At 30.6% G+C, this 25,957-nt stretch overlaps 2 protein-coding genes and 1 non-coding gene across 3 annotated transcripts in view; 2 read left to right on the top strand and 1 right to left on the bottom strand.

Annotated features, from left to right (window-relative positions):
- Window positions 1–2,068: 2,068 nt before the first annotated feature.
- Window positions 2,069–7,342, top strand: LOC134695731 (E3 ubiquitin-protein ligase MYCBP2-like). Its single transcript, XM_063557124.1, has 7 exons — window positions 2,069–2,214; window positions 2,724–2,891; window positions 3,338–3,445; window positions 4,642–4,851; window positions 5,450–5,551; window positions 5,895–6,060; window positions 6,528–7,342. Exons 1-7 carry the CDS (start codon window positions 2,212–2,214, stop codon window positions 6,641–6,643), a joined length of 873 nt encoding a protein of 290 aa, XP_063413194.1. The 5' UTR covers window positions 2,069–2,211; the 3' UTR covers window positions 6,644–7,342.
- Window positions 7,343–13,456: 6,114 nt separating this feature from the next.
- LOC134697157 (protein SDA1 homolog) overlaps window positions 13,457–25,957 on the bottom strand; it is a 37,766-nt gene continuing 25,265 nt past the window's right edge. Inside the window, exons 17-20 of the mRNA XM_063559231.1 lie at window positions 25,718–25,908; window positions 16,362–16,446; window positions 14,714–14,872; window positions 13,457–13,571 (exon numbers count right to left, since the gene is read on the bottom strand). Of these exons, the coding sequence (XP_063415301.1) occupies window positions 13,524–13,571; window positions 14,714–14,872; window positions 16,362–16,446; window positions 25,718–25,908 (483 nt within the window). The 3' untranslated portion in view covers window positions 13,457–13,523. The remainder of the gene's footprint in view (window positions 13,572–14,713; window positions 14,873–16,361; window positions 16,447–25,717; window positions 25,909–25,957) is intronic.
- On the top strand, window positions 18,402–18,594 carry LOC134698478 (U2 spliceosomal RNA). The gene has a single exon (XR_010103430.1). It is a non-coding gene; the product is annotated as a U2 spliceosomal RNA (small nuclear RNA).

Here is a 25,957-nt window from a genome sequence, read left to right as displayed (position 1 = left end):
GAACTTGCTTAAAATATTCGGCTTCTTAATTTTCTTCTGTTTGAATACCATGTGAGAATACCGAATAATGTGTTTTGACTACTTGTGTATTTCAAAATCCTTTTTAAGGAATAAAGTAAATATAAAAACTATTTATCTTGTCATTAACTGTATAAAAAAGGGTATTAAACAAACATAAATGGACAATAACAAAAACATGATGAATATATTATTCAGGTTTATGTAATAAAAGAAACATATTGGTATTTTAAAATTTTGTACTAGTTAAAGCCATTTTTAAGCAATATTTTTTACATGTTATAACATGTATGAGGTACTAATGTACATGTTATAACTTGTATTTTTGCAGTGTACAAATACTAACATGTACAAAATATTAAATTTGTAATGTTATAACCTGTACAAAATCGCAGTTTGTACACGACAATTATATACATATGGCATTCGAACGGCGTGTTGATATTGTAGTAAAGACGTTTTTATCTAATTTGTTATAATATTATTACCTTAAAATATAGAAGATTTCTGATTGAAAGGCAACTATATTGTAAAATATATAATCTTACTAGCTTGACAGCACACATACTAGGTCAAGTTTTATCACGCAGATAGCTTACTATAAATAGATTTTGTCTTAACCAATACATAGTTTTACAATATACTGTAAAACTATAAAGGGCCAAAGAAAATGCGAAATATTTACACATGTATTTTGAGATGTATTAGTTTTTTTGTTTTGCTATATACATATTCTTGTATTAAACAAGTCTACTATAAAGGTTCTTCTATTCTTTTATTAAAAAAAATTGTCTTGTAAATTATAATAAAATGTATTTAACAATATTTGAAAGTTATGAAAACATATATACTAATAAGAAAAATTTAAAACTATTAATTCAACAGATATGCCATTGGGTTTTCAAATAGCATACAATTTTATATTTTCCTCATTAATGTATGGTTTATACCAAAGGAGTAAACATTCCTATAGAAATAGATAATTTGTCATCGTTGTCATTCCTAAAAATTGTGTTTTTGAAGGGCACTTTCGTGTGCTGGGAAACGCTTTGGTGAAATAAACTAGTCAAAAATACCAGCCTTAAAGTTTGGTACGCCATACGCACATTTCGTCTTCAACAAAGACTCATCAGTGTTTACTTGAATGAAAAAAGAAGTGCCGAATGAAGTATAAGTACAACCATGACAATCTTGACATGACATTTACTTTGCCATGTATGCATACTGTATGTTTACAAATGTGGGATAAGTGAACAGGTATGCTTGTCAATGTGACAAAAAGAACTACCCATATACCAAAGGACCAAGATGCCAACAATTAAATGTCACATTCCACCTTCAATAATGAGTAAAAGGCTGATACCATATGGTAAACGAAGCTGTAAAAAGTTCATACTAACCAGACAAAATATGTTGACCCATATTCACTGCAGAATGTTGCCCGCTTTCTCCAAAACGAATACAAACTTTTTTTTAAATTGCATTTTTGTTTGGTTATACTAAGTATTTACACAATTACAGGAGTTTTACGTTGAAGAAAACAAGGACCAGGTATGCAATCTCTATAAAATTTAGTGGTGGAAGAATATGTAGATATTTCTGGAGTTTTTTATATAACATAATGATCTGTCAATGTGGGACTGCATTAAAAAAAACTTTACAGTTAGAGCTCTATATTTGAATTTTGAACATATATGTCTTTTTGTGTTTTATTGTTAACTATTTGTTACTAGTAGTTTTTATAGTTATTTTAAAAGTTTTGTATATGTATGTGTATGTTTGTGTGTGTGTGTTGGTGTGTTTGTGTGTGTTTGTGTGCGTTCTTGTATCTTTGTTATTTACATTAAATTTCTGAAAAGCTGATTGGATATCGTGTTCACTGAAAATTTTCAGATTTAATTGCATTGTAGATCAGGTTGACTTGAAAATGTGACACACCAAAGCAGTGTTTTACTATTTTAAAGAAAATAAGTTATATTACACAAACTCAAATCTGCAGTATTTTGTTAAAGTGGTACAATCTGACATATATTATTTATTTTACATTTTCTACTTTCACTACTGATTTTTGTAAATTTATTAAATTGGGAAATTCTATATCTATATTTAGAACTGACATACACCGTATAAATATCAATTTAACTGATATATGTTCAGTATTTCACAACAGCAGCATATATTCAACATCACACAATGGTAAGTTTTATGATTTTATTCTAAGATGTCATTCCCAAAACCAATATATATATGAATATGTTTTATTTGTCAGAATATAACACAATATTAATATTAGATACAATCATACATCGAATGAATAAAATGGTATATCAATCGCGAATATATTTAATTGTATACATATATTTTATGCTAGAAAAAGATCGCGGGACATCGCAGGTCATCGCGGGTCCGTAATTGAATTGAATTTTTGCCCATTGTTTTTAGTCTGGATTATAAGTATTAAATTCCTATTTTTATCTGATAAAGTCTGTATTTGAAAACTGTCCTTATGTCGTAATATGTTTGAACAGATCTAAATTAAGCTGTCATTTACATGGAAAGTTGATCGGAAAAACATCGTAAGTACTTTCACCCAAATGTGCAATAAAATGGAGAAGTTAATCCATTGTTTTGCTTGCTTTCTGATAAGACAGTCATGACAATTTTCATTATTTAAAAAAAATTATCAATATATCAACTTTGTTTAGGAGTTCTGTGGAAAGAGTTGTATACACGGTCATCCATGCAGGGGACTGAATGGTGAAAATGCATGTCTCCCTTGTCTGTCATGTAACAGTACAAACCAAAAACATACAGCTAACGATATGTGTATGATATGTTATACAGAACCACTGCCTTCCTCGCCCTGCATAAAGGTATGTAAATATTATATATTATCAAGCGTTGTAAATGGTCCGAGATATTTGAAAAATGATTGCATTAAATGAAAATAACACTTTTTAAATAATGAGTCGGAAATGTTTCACTGGATAATGGCTTCTTCAAACAGGAACGCTCAAACCCGAACATTTGAAAACCAGTGTAGTATAAAAAAAGTAGAAACGTTAGAAACTGTATGACCATAAAGGATATAAAAATTTCTGAGCTTTATTCATGTATGAAAAGAGCAAAATGAAACTATAGTGTTCAATTCGAATCATAAATTGACTTCTTATGTGATTATTATGTTAAATTCATTGTCGTTGAACTTCTGTTATAATTCAATAATATAAATATACAAGTTATGCTATACATTTTTTTTGCATGATAATAATCAGTCACATCAAAAATAATTATAATGTATTTTATGTTTATTACTTAGTTGGAATGCGATCATATTTTCCACTACGAGTGTATACGCCAGATTCTAGAAAAACGATGGCTAGGATCAAGAATAACATTTGGATTCTTACTATGTCCTATTTGCAAGGTTTGTACTTTATGTAGCACAATACAAAGATTTAAACTCTAACTCCACAGTTTTAAAAAGCTGTAACTTTCTTAATGATGCTTGAAAGCGTAGAACAGTGAAAATAATGGATAGCTAACAGATTACTCTTTCAAATTAATGCAATGTTAGTATTATGAAACAATTATGTAACCAATTATAATGTTAACTGTGTCTTAAATATTTTTCACCAAATTTCCACTTTTAATTGAAATTAAGTTCTACATAGGTATTCCTAGAGGGTTGATTTTATTATATGTTGTTTATCTACAAAAGGGTGTCTCAGATTTGAACATTATCCTCTTTTATGTGGTTATGATGTTTACACTAATTAGAGATTTATGAGAGAATGGAATATCATAGGAACAATTTGAGACACCCCTTTGAAGCCCATGATGTGTTGATTAAGATTTCGTCAACCTTTTCTGTATAGTAAAAGAGATGATAGACCTAAATTCATTCAAATGAACTGACCAAGATTTTGCCACTAATTACATAATAGTTGCATAATAACTATATTGCATCCATTTAAAAGATTAATCTAGTATCTATCTATATATATACCTCTTTTATTATTTTGTAAGCATTCATAAAAAAGTTACATTATTGTAAAGGTTAGTGATTGGAAGTAAAAAAATCTTTGTATTGTGCTACCTTAATCTGATATGGATTTTCATGATCGGTTAAAACCCTGATCATATAAAAATTTAGGACCTGTAAGGCCTCAAAAATGATCTGAAGTTCATGTTTTCTAATGTATAGTTGTCTTATTGGCAATCGTACTATAGATCTGCTTATATTATAATGAAAAATCACTCAAATATTATGCTTTTTACAACTTTACTGCACCATATGCTAGTCTTGACAATTGATATCTCTTTAATGATACTTATAATGTCAATTAATGTTGGTATTCAAAGCCTCCTGAAACATCACAGTGATGATAAAACTATCAAGATCAAAAATGAAACCAAACATGGTCAATGAATCATGGCTTTGGTTAAAGAGAGAACAAGTTGTACAAATAATATAATAAATAACGATAAAAAAGTATATATATGATCATATATGTAAAGATTGAGACAGACTAAATATGCTGTTGTAAATGTTCTATATTTGATAATCTTAAAATACTAATCTGAACTCGATCGAAAATAAAATATATCACTCAATTTCAGACAAGAATCAGTCATCCTTCTTTGGAAGAAGTTATACACCCTATTAACTGTTTATTCGAAGATGTGAAGATCAAATCTTTAACAAGACTACAACATGATGGTCTATTCAAATGTGATGCCATAAACACACCAGGTGGATTATTCTATCAGGATCCAGCAGGATATGCTATGGAAAGATATGCATATTATGAATGTTCAAAATGTGGAAAGGTAAAAAATAATGAGCTGATACATATCATTTAAATCGAGTTTCTTCAATAAGCCAGGTATTTTTGATGAGCTGTTGTAAACATAAACGGATACTATGAATGTGTTTACTTAAAATTGATTTTGGATTCATATAATTTTCTTTTTATTCTGACATAAGGATGTAAAAAGTTAGTTGTATCTGATTTACAACTCGTCAAACACTTCTGATAATTGCATGATCGCTGATGCAACTTCTGCCCTCTTTCTTTTTGTAAGAATGAGTTTCTGAATAAAATATTGATTATCATATCGATTTAAATGGGTTGTTGGAGAGTTACTTAGCTCTTTGAAAGATTGTGTAGCATTCTTTTATATCATAGTTTTTAGAACAAATTGCCTTTGGTGTAGATGCTAGTAAAGCCATCATAAAAGATTACTTACTGTTACATAACTAACAAGCCAACAAGAATATGTATATGTTTTGTGACACGGGTTTGTTTCAGTTCAATCTATTTATGACTATACTGAACAGTGTTCTGCTAGTATTGCCTTCATTTGATACACGGTAGTATCAATTCTAATAGGTTTTGGTCACTTACTAATATATTTGTTATTTCAGGCTTATTTTGGAGGTGAAGGTAGATGTGAACACGAGCATAACGACGATTTTAATCCTGCAGATCTGGTCTGTGGTGGTTGTGTTGATATTTCTAGAGAACAGGTACGAAGAGGTCATATAATGCGTAAAACGAACATATCAAAAGTAAACGCTCTATGTAATAGTTAAGCTATACTATAACAAGGTATAATAACATTTGACAATAGAAACTAAAACAAATCCCCAAAAAGAACAACATAAATTTAACCTTGGAAATATATTGACACAACATACAACAATACTCAAATGCTATATGATGTTTAGTAATCCTAATTTGTGGAAAAAACAGAACCATAAGCTTCTCGGTAGAACCTCATCCTCCCCACATTTCTCAGAGTCATACAAAAAAAGTTGTTATTTTTCTAACATTTACCTTATATTGTTTATTTTCTATTTTCTATTTCAGGAATGTCCAAAACATGGAAAGGATTTTATTGAGTTCAAGTGCCGTTACTGTTGTTCATTAGCAGTTTTCTATTGTTTCGGAACTACACACTTCTGTAACACTTGTCATAACAACCACACTGTTGTCACCAACATGTCAAAACCACAATTACCACAATGCCCGGCAGGTGAGTCAAGTTTCCGTGTAAATAAATTCATCATAGATACCTGGATTAAAATTGTGTATTTGCGCTAAACGAAAAAAAGTCTCATCAGTGGCACCCGAAAAGAAGATGTTAAGTTTTGTATACAGTTAATCTATAAAGCTTCTTAAAAAATCAAACTGAAAAATCAATCACTTCATGAAATGTTACAAGCGACATTGACGAACATAGCATTTCTTTTACAATTTATGCATTTTCCCAAAATTTGGTCTAAATTTACTATTTCAATAGTATCTTTTACATTAGGGAGGGTATAAACATCGGTATTTGTAATACCAAAGAGAGTAAAAAAAAAAATTTATGTCGAGTCATAAACAACATTAATATGCAACTAATACAATATTTATAAATAAAGCAATAGTTGCATACCGCTGTGCAATAGTCATTAATTGATTTTAAACCAATAAATATAAAAATGAATTTTTTTTCAGCTCCTCTTGGGAAAAAGTTAACAGGAACAAAATGTCCTCTTGGATTGCAACACCCTCCAACTGGTGATGAGTTCTCCCTTGGTTGTGCACTCTGCAAAAATCTACAATGCTTTTAATGCTGTTATATTCATTCATCTAACATCTAGGTGCTTAAATAAAATTTATGGTTTAAAATGTTACATTGCAAAAATTATATATTAGTATGATTTCTAGTACATTTGTATGTGTAATGTTTAAGTGAAGATAAGAGAATGTTATTATCATTTCATATACTCTGTTGGCACAATTCAAATGAGGAAGTGTAACTATTGGAGTGTGTTGTCACAGTTTTTTTTTAATGATGACGATGTAAAAATAGCATGCAATGATGATGAAAATGTAAGATGCATGAAATGATTATGATAATAGCATGAAATGATGACAATAGCATGAAATGATGAAAGTTCAAGTTAGCATGAAATGATGATGAAAATGTAAGATAGCATGAAATGATGATGAAAATGTAAGATAGCATGAAATGATGATGAAAATGTAAGATAGCATGAAATGATGGTGAAAATGTAAGATAGTATGAAATGATGGTGAAAATGTAAGATAGTATGAAATGATGGTGAAATGTGATCATAGCACGAAAAGTTCAAGAACATGTACAAAATAGCATAAAATGATGATGAAAATGTGGAAATAGTATGAATGCTGATAAAAATGTCAAAAAGGTATAAAATGATTTGAAATAACATTAAAAGTTAATGGAAATGTGCAAAATAGCATAAAATAACAAACATTACATGATTATTGGAAATAAAATATAATAAGAAAATAACATAGAATGGGGATGAAAATGTCGAGATGATAGAAGAAAGCCATATCAATATTCAAAATAAAAAAAAAAAGTGTTATGTATACCTTCAGCTAAATTGCTAATGTGTATAAAGTTTGTTGGGATGGGTGATTACCAACGACATGTCTAAGACTATATCTTTTTACTTTCATTTCGAATTATTGTGACGGTTTGTAGTACATTGTTTTACTCTTTAAGCAATTGGTGCCATGTGTCCTTTATTTACAGTTAAATTGATATCTTATTTTCACTACTAAAAAGTGTTAAAATTTGATAAAGGTAAATTTCTTTCATTTGGTTTTTCACCATCCCACTTCTCAAGTCAATGTTGAACTACATATTGTGTATGATGTATACAAGTTGATAAAAGAAAATAATGTTGATGCTATTATATGAAATGAATACTTTCCAAATAATCTTAAATGTCAAAACCTAATGTCAAACAGTATTACTGATAGTTGTATATATATATTTATGTGTTCAATATGTTTTCATATGCAGTTCAAATGCATAACTTTCCAATGATTAGATTATAACAGTTTATGATTGTTATATGTTTGAAGATTGTGAAAACAGATATTTTTAAAGGTTATGTTTGTATATGATTTATCATCATTCATGTTACAAGTTATTTACAAATGTATAAAATAAAGGCATTTTGTTTCTTAGTTTTATAATATATAGAAAAACAGTGTTATACACTATAACAACTTGTGGTTAATTTACCCAACACAACCCATTGAAATACAACAAATTAAAGATACAAATTTAGCACACAAGCCAAGCTAGCAACCATATAACTGAAATATATATCCTTATGTATTCATCACAGACAACAAATTTCTTAATTTACTTCAATAAGAGGGGTGAAAGAAACCAGAGGGACAGTCAAACTCATAGATCAAAATTAACTGACAACGACATGGCTAAAAATAAAAAGACAAACAGACATATAATAGTACACATGACACAACATAACAAACTACAGACTAAGTTACACCAACCCCACCAAAAACTGGTGGTCTCAGGTGCTCCGGAAGGGTAGGCAAATCCTGCTCTACATGTGGCACACCTCGTTTTGCTTATTTTATTACAAATCCGGAAAATAGTCAAGTTGCATTGGGCTTAGTAAAAAGCAGCCAACACAAATTATAAAAATGTGAGTTGACCCTGCTTATAATCAAACCATTGACCTCCTGCATTCAGTGCACGCAATTAACAGCGAGATATCATTATATGTGTACCAACTGGAGTACAAGAGTAGATAACATATGCTTACATAGTAGTATTTAACAAGCAAAGGGTTTATGGGGGAAACAAACATAAAACTAATTACAAGTAGTATAACCTTACTTAAAAGGTCATAAGGGGCCAGTTATAATGGACTTTTAAAGCAAGATAAAGTTATCTGAAGAAAAAAGTAAAATCACAAAAATACTGAACTCCGAGGAAAATTTAAAACAGAAAGTCCCAATCAAATGGCAAAAACAAAAGCTCAAACACATCAAACCAATGGATAACAACTGTCATATTCCTGACTTGGTACAGGCATTTACTCATTTAGAAAATGGTGGATTGAACCTAGATTAACATCTCACTTGTACGACAGCCATTTTAAACACAACTCTTGAATATGTCTTGCCTTTTTGTAATTTTGATTATGCAAATGTTGAAATCAAAATAGCAATACTCTAACATCTTACACAAGTTATGCAAATATTCAAAGTCAATGAACCATAACTGAGTTACATGGCTAAACAATCTCCATGTAAATGAGATGTGCCAATGCTAATACAACTGCATATCAAATACTATTGACTTATTGTAAGTCATTCCCAAACCTAAACACAAACATTAACCTGTAACTATGTAAAAGTTTCACGGTCAGTTAACCATGAAGAGTGGTCGAGGCTATATAATATCCATGGAAACGATACTTGCATATGCCAATAAATTTGCAAACAAAATATCATTTGACTTTACATTAGCAGTTCATCTTAGATATATCTAATCACAAACTAATACATGCAAACTAAGAAAAGTTTCAAGGTCGATAGACCATGACTGAGGGAGTGAGGCCAAATATTCTCCATGGAAATGAGATGTGTCAATGCTTATACAACTGAATACCACTAATGGTTCCCCTTGAACTGACCTAATCACAAACTAATACATGATAACTTAGCAAAATTTTTTGAGTCCATAGACCACGACTAAGGGGGCAGAGCCAAATTATCTCCATGGAAATGAGATGTGCCAATGCTTATACAATTGCATACCAAATAAGATTAAACCACCACTTGTGGTTCACCATAAACTAGACCTAATCACAAACTAATACACTGTTGACGCCGCCGCCAAAAACAGCATACCTATGTCTTGCTTTTTGACCACGTCAATGCATGACAAAAATTATAAATGGCCTACTAATTGAATAAATGGATCAATCATGATTGAAGTAGATATGTTGCTAAGCTTATTGACAAAAGATCAAAAGATAAACATACCAAAAATTTTACAACGCTTAAATAAAAACTTATAGGTTGTACAATTATTTAGTAAGTCAATGTTAATCAGTTTTTTTCTGTACAATATTGAAAAGAAAGAAAAAAAAACCTAAACTCCAGGGAAATTCAAATCGGAAAGACCTTTAATTAAATGGTAAAATTAAAAACATGTAATGTCATTTTCCTGACTTGGTACAAGCATTTCCTTCTGTAGAAAATGGTGAATTAAACCAGATTTTTTAGCTAATAACACCTCTCACTCGTAGGATCATACAATTCTATTATACTTACATTGTTTGTGTTAACAAAACAAACAGACATAATAGGTAAAAATGTCATATAGACAAAGCACTTAAACAAAATGAAAGACAAGAATGAAAGAAAGACCACAGCACAACAAAATATTGGACTAAACAGTAAAGATGCATAATTTACAAAAAAAAAATAAAAGAACGTATAGCACATTATTAAGGTGATAAACAATGTCAGTAAGTAAAATGTATACTTCAAGACCATCATGTATCATTTGTGAAGTTAATAAGGAATATTTATCAACAGGTTTTGGTATGTTCAGATGAACTTTTTTAGAAAAAGAATGAGACGTTCTTAAAAATAACCCTTGGTTCATCAACCTTCTGCTTAGACACTGGTAGTGTTTTACAATCTGGGTACCAGACTCAAGCTCTTGAATACCGAATGACTTCAGAAATGTATATCTCTAATGAAGGTGAATTTGGTAAATTGCTACTTAGGTGGAGAAAATTAATAATTTCAAAATTAAAATCCTCCCGTTTGTCATAGATTCTGGTACTAAGATGACTGCTAATGTCAAATTTGAGGTATAAGTCTAAAAATGAGGTGGATGAAAGCGTATCTATTATTTCTTGTGGTATTAAATAATCTACCGTCTTTGATCTTCTTGTTTTTAACAAGTGTCTAAAAGAAATCCAACTCATTTAAATAAGAAGAAGTCAGCAAGGGGAGGAACAGTTTGTTTCCATAGCAATACCAACAATTTGTTGAGAAAAGTCAACCTCCAAAGCAAATAAAAGTATGTTGCAAATAAACTCCAGCTCACTGACAACTTTTTCCTCTGTGTAGGATGTTTATCCTTTTTGATTATTAGTAAAATATGATGTATGATATTCCAAATTAATAAATTCATAGCGTATGCTACCATCTTTATATTGAAAAGCATAGTGGATATTTGTGTTAGATTATTATTTTAACTTCACATGGGGGATAGTGAAATAAAGGATTGAAAAATCAAATGTTTCGATAGAAATAGTTTCAGAGAAAGATTTAGAATCATTCAGAAAATCATAGAGATTTTTAAGAATCCACATATTTTGAATACCACTACACCAGTAAACAGTTTCACAGTATTAAATAAGATCATCGAACTAGTGCCTTGGCTGATTTGCCTGATAGGCAACCATTACATTGAACATTTAGCCAGTTACATTACAAGCACTACTTAGTTTGTAACTTATCCAACCAGATGCTCCGCAGGGCGTAGCTTTATACGACCGCAGAGGTTGAACCCTGAACGGTTGGGGCAAGTATGGACACAACATTCAAGCTGGATTCCGCTCTAAATTTGGATTGTGATTAAATAGTTGACACAGCATAGGTTTCTGACACAGAATGAATGTATTCAAATGAACTTAAAATTTTTGTTTTCTCTTAGAGCAATTCACTATGCTGTTGAATATTAATCCTCTCAAAAAAATGTTTGAAGAAATTTTCTTTTTATTTATGAAATTTCAAATGAGAAAAATTTAACCCAATTTTTTATTCACATCCCCCTTTCCCTTATTCCAAAACTAATTTCAATTAAAATATTCTAATGGAGTTTGCAACAATTACTACTCATTTAAATACATGATGTAAAAAAACTGCTTGTTATCACTGAATGGTAAAGATTATTTAAATTTATCAGTTGGTAGTAAAAAGTGAATATACATTGTATATTGTATATAACAAAGATTTAAGTTGATTCTGGACAAAGAAAGATAACTCCAATTAAAAAAAATTCTTGCAGATATTTCTTGCTTACTATACTGGACAAAGAAAGATAACTCTTAATTAAAAAAAAATTTGCTATTTCACAATATTGTGAAATTAGATATTTCTTGCCATTGCACAATACTGTGCAATTGAAAAGACTTGCTATTGCACAATACTTAATATAATAATTTTAGATCCTGATTTGGACCAACTTGAAAACTGGGCCCATAATCAAAAATCTAAGTACATGTTTAGATTCAGCATATCAAAGAGGCCCAAGAATTTAATTTTTGTTAAAATCAAACTTAGTTTAATTTTGGACCCTTTGCACTTTAATTTAGACCAATTTTAAAACTGGACCAAAAATTAAGAATCTACATACACAGTTAGATTTGGCATATTAAAGAACCCCAATTATTCAATTTTTGATGAAATCAAACAATGTTTAATTTTGGACCCCGATTTGGGCCAACTTGAAAACTGGGCCAATAATCAAAAATCTAAGTACATTTTTAGATTCAGCATATCAAAGAACCCCAAGGTTTCAATTTTTGTTAAAATCAAACTAAGTTTAATTTTGGACCCTTTGGACCTTAATGTAGACCAATTTGAAAACGGGACCAAAAATTAAGAATCTACATACACAGTTAGATTCGGCATATTAAAGAACCCCAATTATTCAATTTTGATGAAATCAAACAAAGTTTAATTTTGGACCCTTTGGGCCCCTTTTTCCTTAACTGTTGGGACCAAAACTTCCAAAATCAATACCAACCTTCCTTTTATAGTCATAAACCTTGTGTTTAAATTTCATAGATTTCCAATTTACTTATACTAACGCTATGGTGCGAAAACCAAGAAAAATGCTTATTTGGGTCCCTTTTTGGCCCCCAATTCCTAAACTGTTGGGACCGAAACTCCCAAAATCAATACCAACCTTCCTTTTGTGGTCATAAACATTGTGTTTAAATTTCATTGATTTCTATTTACTTAAACTAAAGTTATTGTGCGAAAACCAAGAATAATGCTTATTTGGGCCCTTTTTTGGCCCCTTATTCCTAAACTGTTGAAAATAAAACTCCCAAAATCAATCCCAACCTTTATTTTGTGGTTATAAACCTTGTGTCAAAATTTCATAGATTTCTATTAACTTAAACTAAAGTTATAGTGCGAAAACCAAGAAAATGCTTATTTGGGCCCTTTTTGGCCCCTAATTCCTAAAATGTTGGGACCAAAACTCCCAAAATCAATACCAGCCTTCCTCTTATGGTCATAAACCTTGTGTTAAAATTTCATAGATTTCTATTCACTTTTACTAAAGTTAGAGTGCGAAAACTAAAAGTATTCGGACGACGACGACGACGCCAACGTGATAGCAATATACGACGAAAATTTTTTCAAAATTTGCGGTCGTATAAAAACAATATAAATTAATATAAAATAAGGTATGACCGTAGGCAGTATCAATCCTAAGTTTGTTTTATGTTCAAAATTGTCAGTGCCCAGTAAAAGGACAGGCCAATGATTTTCTGTGACATAAATTGATATTGGCATATTAAAATAAAAACACATTTGTATGTATCCCATACTTTAATAATAAACTTCATGTTTTTTAAAATCAAAATTGTCTTTTTTCTTTTAATGTCTTGCCTTTGCTCTTTTCAGTAGTGAATCCCGTAAAGCAATCTGAAGAAAAAAAAAAATAGTATTAAAAATTTTAAAACATATATATATAATTTTTCTTTGAGGATTGCTATATTCAATTCTAACCACTGTGAATTCATTATTATTCGTCGGATACCAATTTTAGATTAAATTATTGGGAAAAAAAGAACTGTAAATTTATATGTTCAACAAAGTAGTAATTTTTATAGCCATGTCATGTTAGCAGACTTTTACAAAACCATGAAATCAAATATCTACGAGAATACCATTTCCCAAGTCCACAAAAGTTAGTACCAACGTAAAATAAAACAGTCAACAGTATCTGTATATTGAATTATTAATATTACTGCATTTATCATCGATAGATTTATATCTCAAATGTTCCTTTTTTTGTGCACATTTTGTGCCTGTCCCAAGTCAAGAGGCTCTGGCCTTTGTTAGTCTTGTGTGATTTTAAATTTGAGTTTCTTGTGTATATTTTTGTGTTTAGAATGATGTCTATTATCACTGAACTAGTATAATTTTTTGTTTAGGGGGCCAGCTGAAGCATGGACTCTGGGTGGGGGAGTTTCTCTCTGAATTGAAGACCCATCAGAGGCCTCAGCTGATGTCTGCTATTTGGTCAGGTTTTTGTCTCTTTGACACATTCCCCATTTCCATTCTCAATTTTATTTGTGAAAAATCCAGGTTATTTGAATCCATTGCTGAAGATTTCAACAACTCTACAAAATCCACAAAACCTGAACATGACAAAGACAAGTCCTTTCAAAATTACTCATTTACAGTAATTCCATACTCAATACAACTCAAACATCATAAATATTATCCATCAGCTCAAGTGTTACCATATGATTTGCTACTGATCCCCTACAGATCCTTAGAGGGCTAGGGAGTGAGCTGAAGGGGGTCAGTTGGGAAGTGATAACAAATTAGGTTATCAACCAAATGCACACAGGAATGTTCCTATAAAAATTAGTATAAACAATAACATACAATAATTTTTGTGTCTTTTGGTCTTTTGTGGAGAGTTGTTTCATTGGCAATCATACCACGTCTTATTTTTTTATATAATAACAATAATAGTAGATTTTACATCATGATCAAGATACCCCTTATGAAATATACTGATACCTTTGGAACCCATAAATGATATAAAGTTATACCTGTTTGTCTTTGAATGATCTTTTTCCTTTTTTCCTCTGTACTTTGTGTTTGACCATCAAAAAGGGCTTGTTTTTCCTCTTCTCTTTATTTGATGTACTGGCATTTGGATTCATTCTCTGTGGACCTCCAGTGAACGTCCCTCTATCTTTCCTTCCAGCCTAAAACATTTTCCTATCTATCTTTAATCATATTTGAAGCAATAAAATATATTTCTCCCCGAAATAAGATGTCATATTTTTCATTTACAACCCAAAAATATTGCTTTGCTACGATTATACACTATACATTAAGATTTAAACTCCATCCATATCAATTCATCCTCGAACTTCAATGCCACCAATTCTGATCCATTTACCAAGTGGAAGAAATCAATTTTGGCACAACATTATTTTTTACATTTTTCTGTTTGATCTAAATGGGGAAACATGTCAACAATAAAAGATGTAAGATGTAAGTGCTGTTGTCAATGTAGCTGAACATTAGTTTTTATAATTACTAATAGACTGTATTGTAAAACTTACAGCAGATGTTTATAGACACTAAACTGTAATAAAACAGAATCTTGGCAATTCAAAACAGTGTTTGGTATGTAAGTTTTTTTGTGGAAGTATCATTATCTGCTTTTTGCATGGGTTTGAATTGTTGTATGGGGTCTATTATCCCTTTCACCTAAAAATTCTACAACTTATAAAGTTATAAGTAATTGCTCAAAACCCTGGAAATGCTGGCTAAACCTTGCATCTAACGTGACGGTACCCAAATTGCACCTATTTTGACAGTTTTTTCACCGATGTTTTTTTATGATCAAGAAAAAAATGTCCATACTGTGTTTATTTTGTAGCCCTATCCTTCTTGATTGTATAGGTACACCAATTTAAATTTTAATCCATATTGAGTCATTGAAAAATGGGTTTGAATCAACCTCCAAACTATCCATGATTCTGTAATGAGGAGTACCCAAATTGCATCCATGCTTAAATTCACATCGTCAAAAGTCTAATAACCGGGCTTTTGTTTAATTTCTTCAAATATTTTGAACAATTGGATATTTGTCCATGCTTACTCTTCATATTTTACGAAATGGATACTTATAATGTATTGTATTTGCTAATTTTAAAAAGATGACGTTTTGATGACGTCGCATGGAGACGTTTTCGTACATTTTGCTTTTTCAGTAAACAGTCCATCTGTTGATAAAAACTATGAACGTTTTATGTATATCTAAATATGTTTACCTATGTTGAAAGACGTGCATAGTATCAAATCATAAAATTACAAATTGTTTAGTCTCTAGGAAATCTTGTAAAATTTTTGTTGCTATTTTTTTCTAAATAGGTGCAATTTGGGTACTCGGTGCAATTTGGGTACCCTTACGTTATGTCTTGGCATTTTTAAAATACAGTAAAAGTGTCTATGTATTGTCAAGGTCTTCTAGTCAATTGAATCTAGGAACTGACAGTTTTTATTATCTTAATTACTTGGTTGTGTCCATTATTGTTTATATCCTATTTTAACACCCACTGTTCAATGAGTATGTCCAGTGGAATGAAAGGAATTAAAATGGCTGGTAATTAATTTAAACGAGGGCACTGTGAGCGGATAAAAAATTAGGTTATCCAATAAAAGTTCACTAGAACTATATCTTACCATAACTGTTTCCAGACGTGATGCTTTATCATGAGCTTTCTTCTTATGAACCATCTCTATAGCCGATAAGTTAACCAATTCTCCACTGCAATGAAAAGAAACCAGGTTTATAACTTAACATATTCCTTTAATAATAAAAATAAAATTAAACACATGATATTTTATGATATTTTTCTGTTTTAACTACCTTCCCATTTTTTAATTATTCATTTTTGAAATATCGTATGCAAATTAATCTTAATCACTAAGTACTGAGTTCTCAAACTGCAGCTATTAATCTTTGTATCATCTAGTTCAACAATATGGATAAAGACAGCTTTCATGTCATATTTGTAATGAGTTTTAATACAATGTACTATAATATGAATGAGATTGATCATTTCAATAGATGTTGAAATGAAAAATTCCAAAATTCCAAATAATTCTATATAGCAGAATAAACTTCATTATAATTTTTCAATGATATGAATTTGTTAAAAAATTGCTTAAAAATTAATTAATTTGACAAATTGTTTAGTTATACTAAGTACAAATGTATTTAATTTGATTTTATAATTTAGTATCGGTTAGTTAAAAATAAGATAAACTGGTAATATTAAAATATCTTTACGTCATTAGGTTTTAAAATAAAGAAATAACAAAAGTTTTCTATAGCAATAAAATAAAAATAATACAGATGTAAACAAATCAACATGGATTGAGAATACATATTACAATGATAAAGGCAAACCATATCAATCAATTTAAAAAAATTGGCTTACTTCCCTTTACATTTGTTTACCTAAATATGCAAATATCCTGAAGCTTGATCATGTAGACTTCACACAATGTTAGATATTTATAGTGTTCAGACCTTTAATGTAGTATGCCAGGTCCGGAAGAGTTGGGTTATCCAATATTGATTACTGCTATACCTACTTCCAGCTCAAAATTTGACCTAGCCCATTTTTGTTTTTTTTCCAGTAAATTTTGAATTTATTCTAATTAAACTGATTAGAATAGATTCAACTTTTAATCATTAGTTTACAAAAATAAGAAAAAAAAACTAAATTTAGGTTGTAAATATCACCAATCTCTATTTTTAACAGCCAAAGGAAGCACATAGTTTGAGAGTTCTTGCTATTTTTGTTAATTTGGATATAAGAAAACAAAATAATGAACATGCATATTTTTCAATTAAGCAAATAATTATAAATTATAAAATTATATATAGTATAATATACTGGTAATAAATATATGAATGAACTATACTCTTGATAAATAACATAAGAGTTATTCAATTGGTTTGGATTTCATCTAGTGATTTTTTTCATTTTTAACTAAATTTAGGAGACGGTACGGTATGTACATTATAGCTGTTATTGTTGTGTCTTTAGAAATAACAAAACAGGAAAGGTCATGCAAGAGAGAGCATTTAAAAGCAATACATAGAAATCTATGACAGTTCATAGGAAAGCCAATCCATTGTTGTTCATTACAGATTTTTATTAAGCAAACAGCAAACAATCTCAATTCCAGAGAAAATCAAACATTGGATATATGTAACAGTGAATAGACTAATAAATCTTTAATCAATGACCAAAAACACAATCTTATGTAAATATGTACATAAATATATGCATACATAACAAAAACAAATTACATAACATAAGATAAACCTCATATTGATTTTCTGATACATGATTGCTCAAGGCAAATAGCTTATCATAGGTTATGTATGTAATGTGTATGTTACTATAAATAGCTTGACATACCGGTAGATAATAGGTTTAACTTCAAGCTACGACAACTCTTGTATACAAATATCAATAATTCTTTACAAAAATGTAAATTAACCATTAATTAAATGCTGGATTATTTTGGGAAAGATACCACAACATTGAAAATTTCATCCTAATCTTGATCTTTATATAATAATTTTAAAAGGTTTTAAAGGTGGTATTTGATTGCAAGTTAAATTTTTCAGATTGAATGCAATGTACACCTTATCCAATGAAATAATCATAAAATAAGACTACAGAAGAATTACAGTTGGTTGGTATCGCTTCTCGGCCTTTTGGCTAAGATCAAAGTGTAGTATCTGTTCTTATCAGCTTAATATCTGATACGTACCCCATGTGGGTACTTCGATATTAAACTGATTTTTGGTACTCGATGAGATGTCAGGGGCTTGCTCCGCTCTCGTCACGGGTTGGCCTGGTATTGCAGTACCTCCAGGATCGGCCCACTCCCCTTAGGGGGAGAACAAATAATTCAAAGTAGTTTCCAAGATTCCCCTTAATCCTGACTTAAACTATTTTATAGATTTAGACTCATGTAGACACATTGCTGTGTAATTTCTTTTTCCCTTTATACACTAGTTATATTTAAGAAGTGTTTCTATAGATTTTAACAGAATTTGGTATGATGTGATTTATTTAATTATTTATCAATAAAAATAATACCAAGTAAGAGCTAATAATGTGATTTAAGATTTAAAAATTGGCCCAGTCACATATTTTTCATAATACTATTGGGAACAAATAAATATGTTTTATGCTGTGAGAGGTAAGAAATATGCCTTTTAAATTTTTTTTTTTTTTTTATCAAAAATGAGTTAGAAAAAACATTTAACAGTAATTATGTTTTATGCTGTGAGAGCTAAGAAAATATATGCCTTTTAAAAAAAAAAAATTAATTAATCAAAAATGAGAGTAAGAAAAAACATTTAACAGTAGCTTAGTGGTTAAGTAAATAATTTATGGAAGTTGGATTTCAAAAATGGAATTTAATAACTGTAGCTAAGTATTGGGTTGGATTTCCAACATATGAAAATTGAAGATTATGTACATTAAAAAAAAATGATTTATGAACTTTGTTGCTTATAAATGAACAAGAAAGTTGCAAAATATAATTGAAATAAATACATTTTACAATTAACTCTAGTAATCTTTTTCATAGTTAACAAAATATGACAGAACAACTTTTATTAGAAACACCCTCTCTGATAAGATAAAACTGACATTTTTACGAAATGATAGTTGGTAAAAAATTGAAAATGATCGTTTTATGAAAATGTCCTGAATAACAAAAAGTAGCAAACCTATGGTATTTGACCATCTGAGGCTAAGTGCAGACAGATTTATTATACATATTTCAGTCAAGTCTGGAATATATGACCTTTTTGGAAGCCATGGATCCAGCTTGAATAAGAAAAATGAAATTGCACATTGGAATACTATTAATCCATAATGGTTTTTTTACATCGTACTTCGAAAATGTGGCTTAATAGGTTTTGAAAACATAATAAACAGCGGTGCGATGAGTGCATGATTCAATCTCCGTCGATTTTCAAAGAAAAAAGTTCAATAACTTTTCAATGTTTTTAAAAACAAACAAAACAAAACTCTGAATCATAGAATCGAAAATTTGTAAAAGATAAAAGGGAGCTTATGTCAATAGATATAACAATTCACCTAAGATTCATTAAAACTGGTCCGACAACACAATTAATTCGTAGTGCATTTCTTTTAGAACATAAATGAAAATTGAAAAAATCCCACCTGCGCTTTCTCGATGAAACTTTTACAGTGTGTTGTACTACTTTTGGGACAAATTATATCAAAATTATAGAAAACTTCATCGTCTCTAACTCAAAATATGGACAATTTTATCTTTAGGGCCTCTTGAAATCTTTTGACAGCTTCCGAAGTGCTATTTTTCACCCTTTTTCACCTGGACCAAATCACTACTTTCCTTTAAAATTCTGGAACCTAATTTTTTTACAGTGTAATTTCACCCCCCTACTTACAATTTGAGGCATTAAACATGGAGAAATAAATTTGGAAGGGGTATAAAAAGTAATGGCAAGTAACCCACTGTTAACACTAGGGACTATATTCATGAACAACGAGAATCAAGGGACGACAATTGTGGTCTCGGACCAACTGCTAAAAACATTTTTGAGTTATTGTCTGAAAATTGGAAAATCCCTTTTTTAATGAAACTAGAGGCTCTCAAGACCCTGTGTCGCTCACTTGTTACTGTATTTACTGATGTAGGCCATCTTGGTTGGAAGGCCGGGTCATTAGACACTTTTTTTTTTAAATAGATACCTTAGTAATGATTGTGGCCAAGTTTGGTTAAATTTGGCCCATAGTTTTAGAATAGAAGATTTTTGTAAAAGTTACAAAAATTATGAAAAGTTGTTCAATATTGACTATAAAGGCAATAACTCCTTTAGGGGTCCTCTAACAATTTTCATCATTTTACTTATTTGTAGATCTTACTTTGTTGAACATTATTGCTGTTTACAGTTTATCTCTATCTATAATAGTATTCAAGATAATAACCAAAAACTTAAAAATTTCCTTAAAATTACCAATTTTAGGGCAGCAACCCAACAACAGATTGTTGGATTCATCTGAAAATTTGTGAAGGGAAAGATCTTATTCTAATGGACATTTAAATCTTGAAAGATTTGCCCTAACTGTCTTTATTTTAAAGATATTAAGCAAAAACTGCATTTTACCACTATGTTCTAATTTTAGCCATGTCAGCCATTTTGTTTGGTAGGCAGTGTCATCGGAGACATTTTTAAAAACTATATACCAAAAGATAATTGTGGCCAAGGTTGGTTAAATTTGGCCACGTAGTTTCAGAGAAAAAGATTTTTGTACAAGTTACAAAAAATGACAAAAAATTGTTAAAAGGGCAAGCATGGACACAATATTTCATCTTAAAACAGCTCTGAATTTGGATTGTAATTGAATATTTGAAACAGCAAATATTGGAAGTACCAAGACCTTCCACACTCCAAACTGAAAGGTCCACAACCTAAGTCCCAGGTCCTACTTTTACATTGAATATTTCATAAATCATTTAGATACAAAATTAGTTCTTATGGTGTTAGGTTAGCTTGTGTCTGATATCATTTTGTTTCTCTTATGAGCTATCTAGGGAATAAACAGTTTACACTCAAAGGTTTTCCTTTTTTTCAACACTGTATGCAGTGTCACATAGTGTATATCTATTGGGTCTATTTTAAGATTTGTGTTCCACTTACAAATGCTATCTTTTTCTGAAAAAAGACCACTTGATTCATCAAAACATAGCCACTGTCGATCGATCTTACGGTGGGACCTAAATTTGCATTATGCTTTTTATGATTATTTTATGGTCTTAAGTGAGATCTCCATTTAATTTCTTTCATTTTGTTCCTGATTACAAGGAAGACGTAATCCCAAAGCCAAACAGACTCATTTTGTTCTAAAATTTCATAATGATATGTCACGCGACTTTTTGTTACTATTTATAACCTTGTGTTTCCAAGAAATACAAAGGTAAAAACATCTTTTATTACAAATCATGAAGGTCAGAAGGAGTTGTGAAAAAAATGAGATAATGACTGAACATGCAAGACAACAGAATGTAATATCCTTATCTATAATACTAAAATAATGAGGTCCTATTTGTCAGCCGTCATCACGTTAAAAGACGAATCAAAGAATTCAACTTTATATATAACTAATATAGTACAAAGGTGTAGATTAAAAATTACACCACTCCAGCAGGGCTCACACTACTTCAGAATTATAGGGAGAAGTGACTTCTCTTTTTGAAACTGATAGGGAGAAGTGATGAGATTTGAAAGAGAAGTGCTCATTCGCGCGGTGCGCTACAATGTTTGGATTTTACTGTAGTATAAACGGTAATTGGTAAATAATGTTCTTTTTATATTGTTCAATTCATATCTGAATATTCAATAAAAGTAACATTTCAAATTAAAAGTTGTTTAAATTTTACTAAGGTTCTTGTGAGAAATTACCAACTAAATGTCTAGCACTGAAAACAATTTTTTTTTTTTTAAAAAAGGTAAAGAATTTATAATATATCAATTACAATTTAATTAAAAACTATCTTGTGTATGAAACCAGTGTTTCTCATCAAAAGATATATAAAGGTAAGCTGGGCCATAATATATTGATATTAGTGTAATAGTCAAAGAGTTAAGCAACTTTACAATAGTTTACAACAATCCATATAAATTATAGGGAATTATATACACCAATCAATGATGAGTTTATTTAGATGTAACCAAAGTCTTTTAATGCCCTTTTGGGATCAATATACTTCTGTCTGCTGTCCCATCCATGCGTCCGTAGTAATTTTTGTAAAAATACGGATTTCAGTCATAGTTGGTCCATTTCCGATACGTAGTTTAGAAATCGGATAATGGCGGACGATTGCAAGAAAATTTACAAAAATAAAAAATGTTTTACAAGTTATTTGGAAAGGATCTTGACGTTTTTATTGCAATAAATGGATTGAACATTTACTGGGGGCAACTTTTATCATGTTTAAATGAAGTAACAAACTTATTTTGCAGTCGAAAGTTAGGTTGATGTACGTTTTTGAGTAACAAGCACCGGAAGTTTCGGATGTGCACGAAGTGATAAAAAGTTGTATTTTTATCAAATAACTTGCTACACACTGCAAAAACGATGCTTCAACCTCATTTTATAAGATAAGTAGTTGTTTATGTCTAAATTTCTTAACTTTTCAATAAAAAGTTGATGTTTCATCAACTTGGTAACCAGATGCTCCGCAGGGCGTAGCTTTATACGACCGCAGAGGTTGAACCCTGAACGGTTGGGGCAAGTATGGACACAACATTCAAGCTGGATTCCGCTCTAAATTTGGATTGTGATTAAATAGTTGACACAGCATAGGTTTCTGACACAGAATGAATGTATTCAAATGAACTTAAAATTTTTGTTTTCTCTTAGAGCAATTCACTATGCTGTTGAATATATATCCTCTCAAAAAAATGTTTGAAGAAATTTTCTTTTTATTTATGAAATTTCAAATGAGAAAAAATGAACCCATTTTTTATTCACATCCCCCTTTCCCTTATTCCAAAACTAATTTCAATTAAAATATTCTAATGGAGTTTGCAACAATTACTACTCATTTAAATACATCATAAAATATTAAGATGTAAAAAAACTGCTTGTTATCACTGAATGGTAAAGATTATTTAAATTTATCAGTTGGTAGTAAAAAGTGAATATACATTGTATATTGTATATAACAAAGATTTAAGTTGATTCTGGACAAAGAAAGATAACTCCAATTACAAAAATTCTTGCAGATATTTCTTGCTTACTATACTGGACAAAGAAAGATAACTCTTAATTAAAAAAAAATTTGCTATTTCACAATATTGTGAAATTAGATATTTCTTGCCATACTGTGCAATTGAAAAGACTATCTATTGCACAATACTTAATATAATAATTTTAGATCCTGATTTGGACCAACTTGAAAACTGGGCCCATAATCAAAAATCTAAGTACATGTTTAGATTCAGCATATCAAAGAGGCCCAATAATTTAATTTTTGTTAAAATCAAACTTAGTTTAATTTTGGACCCTTTGCACTTTAATTTAGACCAATTTTAAAACTGGACCAAAAATTAAGAATCTACATACACAGTTAGATTTGGCATATCAAAGAACCCCAATTATTCAATTTTTGATGAAATCAAACAATGTTTAATTTTGGACCTCGATTTGGGCCAACTTGAAAACTGGGCCAATAATCAAAAATCTAAGTACATTTTTAGATTCAGCATATCAAAGAACCCCAAGGTTTCAATTTTTGTTAAAATCAAACTAAGTTTAATTTTGGACCCTTTGGACCTTAATGTAGACCAATTTGAACACGGGACCAAAAATTAAGAATCTACATACACAGTTAGATTCGGCATATTAAAGAACCCCAATTATTCAATTTTGATGAAATCAAACAAAGTTTAATTTTGGACCCTTTGGGCCCCTTTTTCCTTAACTGTTGGGACCAAAACTCCCAAAATCAATACCAACCTTCCTTTTATAGTCATAAACCTTGTGTTTAAATTTCATAGATTTCTATTTACTTATACTAACGCTATGGTGCGAAAACCAAGAAAAATGCTTATTTGGGTCCCTTTTTGGCCCCTAATTCCTAAACTGTTGGGACCGAAACTCCCAAAATCAATACCAACCTTCCTTTTGTGGTCATAAACATTGTGTTTAAATTTCATTGATTTCTATTTACTTTAACTAAAGTTATTGTGCGATAACCAAGAATAATGCTTATTTAGGCCCTTTTTTGGCCCCTAATTCCTAAACTGTTGAAACCAAAACTCCCAAAATCAATCCCAACCTTTCTTTTGTGGTCATAAACCTTGTGTCAAAATTTCATAGATTTCTATTAACTTAAACTAAAGTTGTAGTGCGAAAACCAAGAAAATGCTTATTTGGGCCCTTTTTGGACCCTAATTCCTAAAATGTTGGGACCAAAACTCCCAAAATCAATACCAGCCTTCTTTTTATGGTCATAAACCTTGTGTTAAAATTTCTATTCACTTTTACTAAAGTTAGAGTGCGAAAACTAAAAGTATTCGGACGACGACGACGACGACGCCAACGTGATAGCAATATACGACGAAAAATTTTTCAAAATTTGCGGTCGTATAAAAAATGAAAATGTCCGATGACGGAAGCGACTGAAAGCGAGTATCGTAAACAACAGGGCGACTTGTCTTCGCTTTTGGGGGTCGGGGAAAGCCAAGTGATGGTCGGGAAAGCGACTTCTTCGCCCAAGTCGCCTGGTAGCGTAAGCCCTGCTCCAGGCCCTTTTGTTTTCCACTTAATTAATATTGCCAATAATTAAGATGTTCTGGGTAGAGTCTTGTACTGATACCAATAGTATATTCACCTGGCCTGTCCCCTATTACATTATCTGTACGTTCCGCATCTGACATGCGCACCACAAAACGGTGTATTCAGGATTAATATGATATATACACGAGTCATAATCACAGGGTTGACACTGTTGTAGTATTTTAATCAGTAAGACTTTCTAAGATAACAATACAAATACTAAAAATCTGGACTAAAAATAAGGTGTATAGGTACAGTTTTCATTTGTTAGCGGGCATGACGTAAAACAACGAATCAAAGAATTCAACTTTATTTATAACTAATATAGGACAATGCTGTTGATTAAAAAGTACTCCATTCCTGGACCTTTTGTTTTCCAAATAATTAATATTACCAATAATTGATTAGTTTCAGTTCTACAGGTTCAAACAGAAAGATTTGAAAGCAGAGAAAACTGTGTATCTTATAATCGGCATGACTTTATTAGATGACAATACTAATCCTTAAATAAGGCTTGCGCATAGTTATATACTTTAATTTAGTCACGGACCCGCGTTATCACGGGTGTGTTCTAGTGTTACATAAAATATGCCAAGACAGAGGAGGGGCACAATAAGACCCCTTCAGAATTCCATATCATCAGAATATCATAAGAAGCTATTTCTTTACCTTTGTGGCTCATCATCTTCATCTGGTACATTTTTTCTTTTCTTCCCTCTGGCTCTAGAGGCTGCTTGTACTTCCTTTGTTGCTTGTCTTTTCTGTATCTGCTGGAATTCTTCCTGAGAAAGAATACGACTTGAGGATACAGCTTGTGCTTTCTTCTTTTCTTCTTCAGGATCCATGTTCAAACTAGTTTCCTGTAAAAATGTAAGCAATATGAAACAAAATGAGATTATGAGATAAAAT

The sequence above is a fragment of the Mytilus trossulus genome, chromosome 14 (genome assembly GCF_036588685.1).
Source record: "Mytilus trossulus isolate FHL-02 chromosome 14, PNRI_Mtr1.1.1.hap1, whole genome shotgun sequence".
In the NCBI taxonomy this organism is placed as follows: domain Eukaryota; kingdom Metazoa; phylum Mollusca; class Bivalvia; order Mytilida; family Mytilidae; genus Mytilus; species Mytilus trossulus.
Note: the sequence above shows the minus strand (reverse complement) of the source record. Positions and strands in the feature narration are given on the sequence as shown.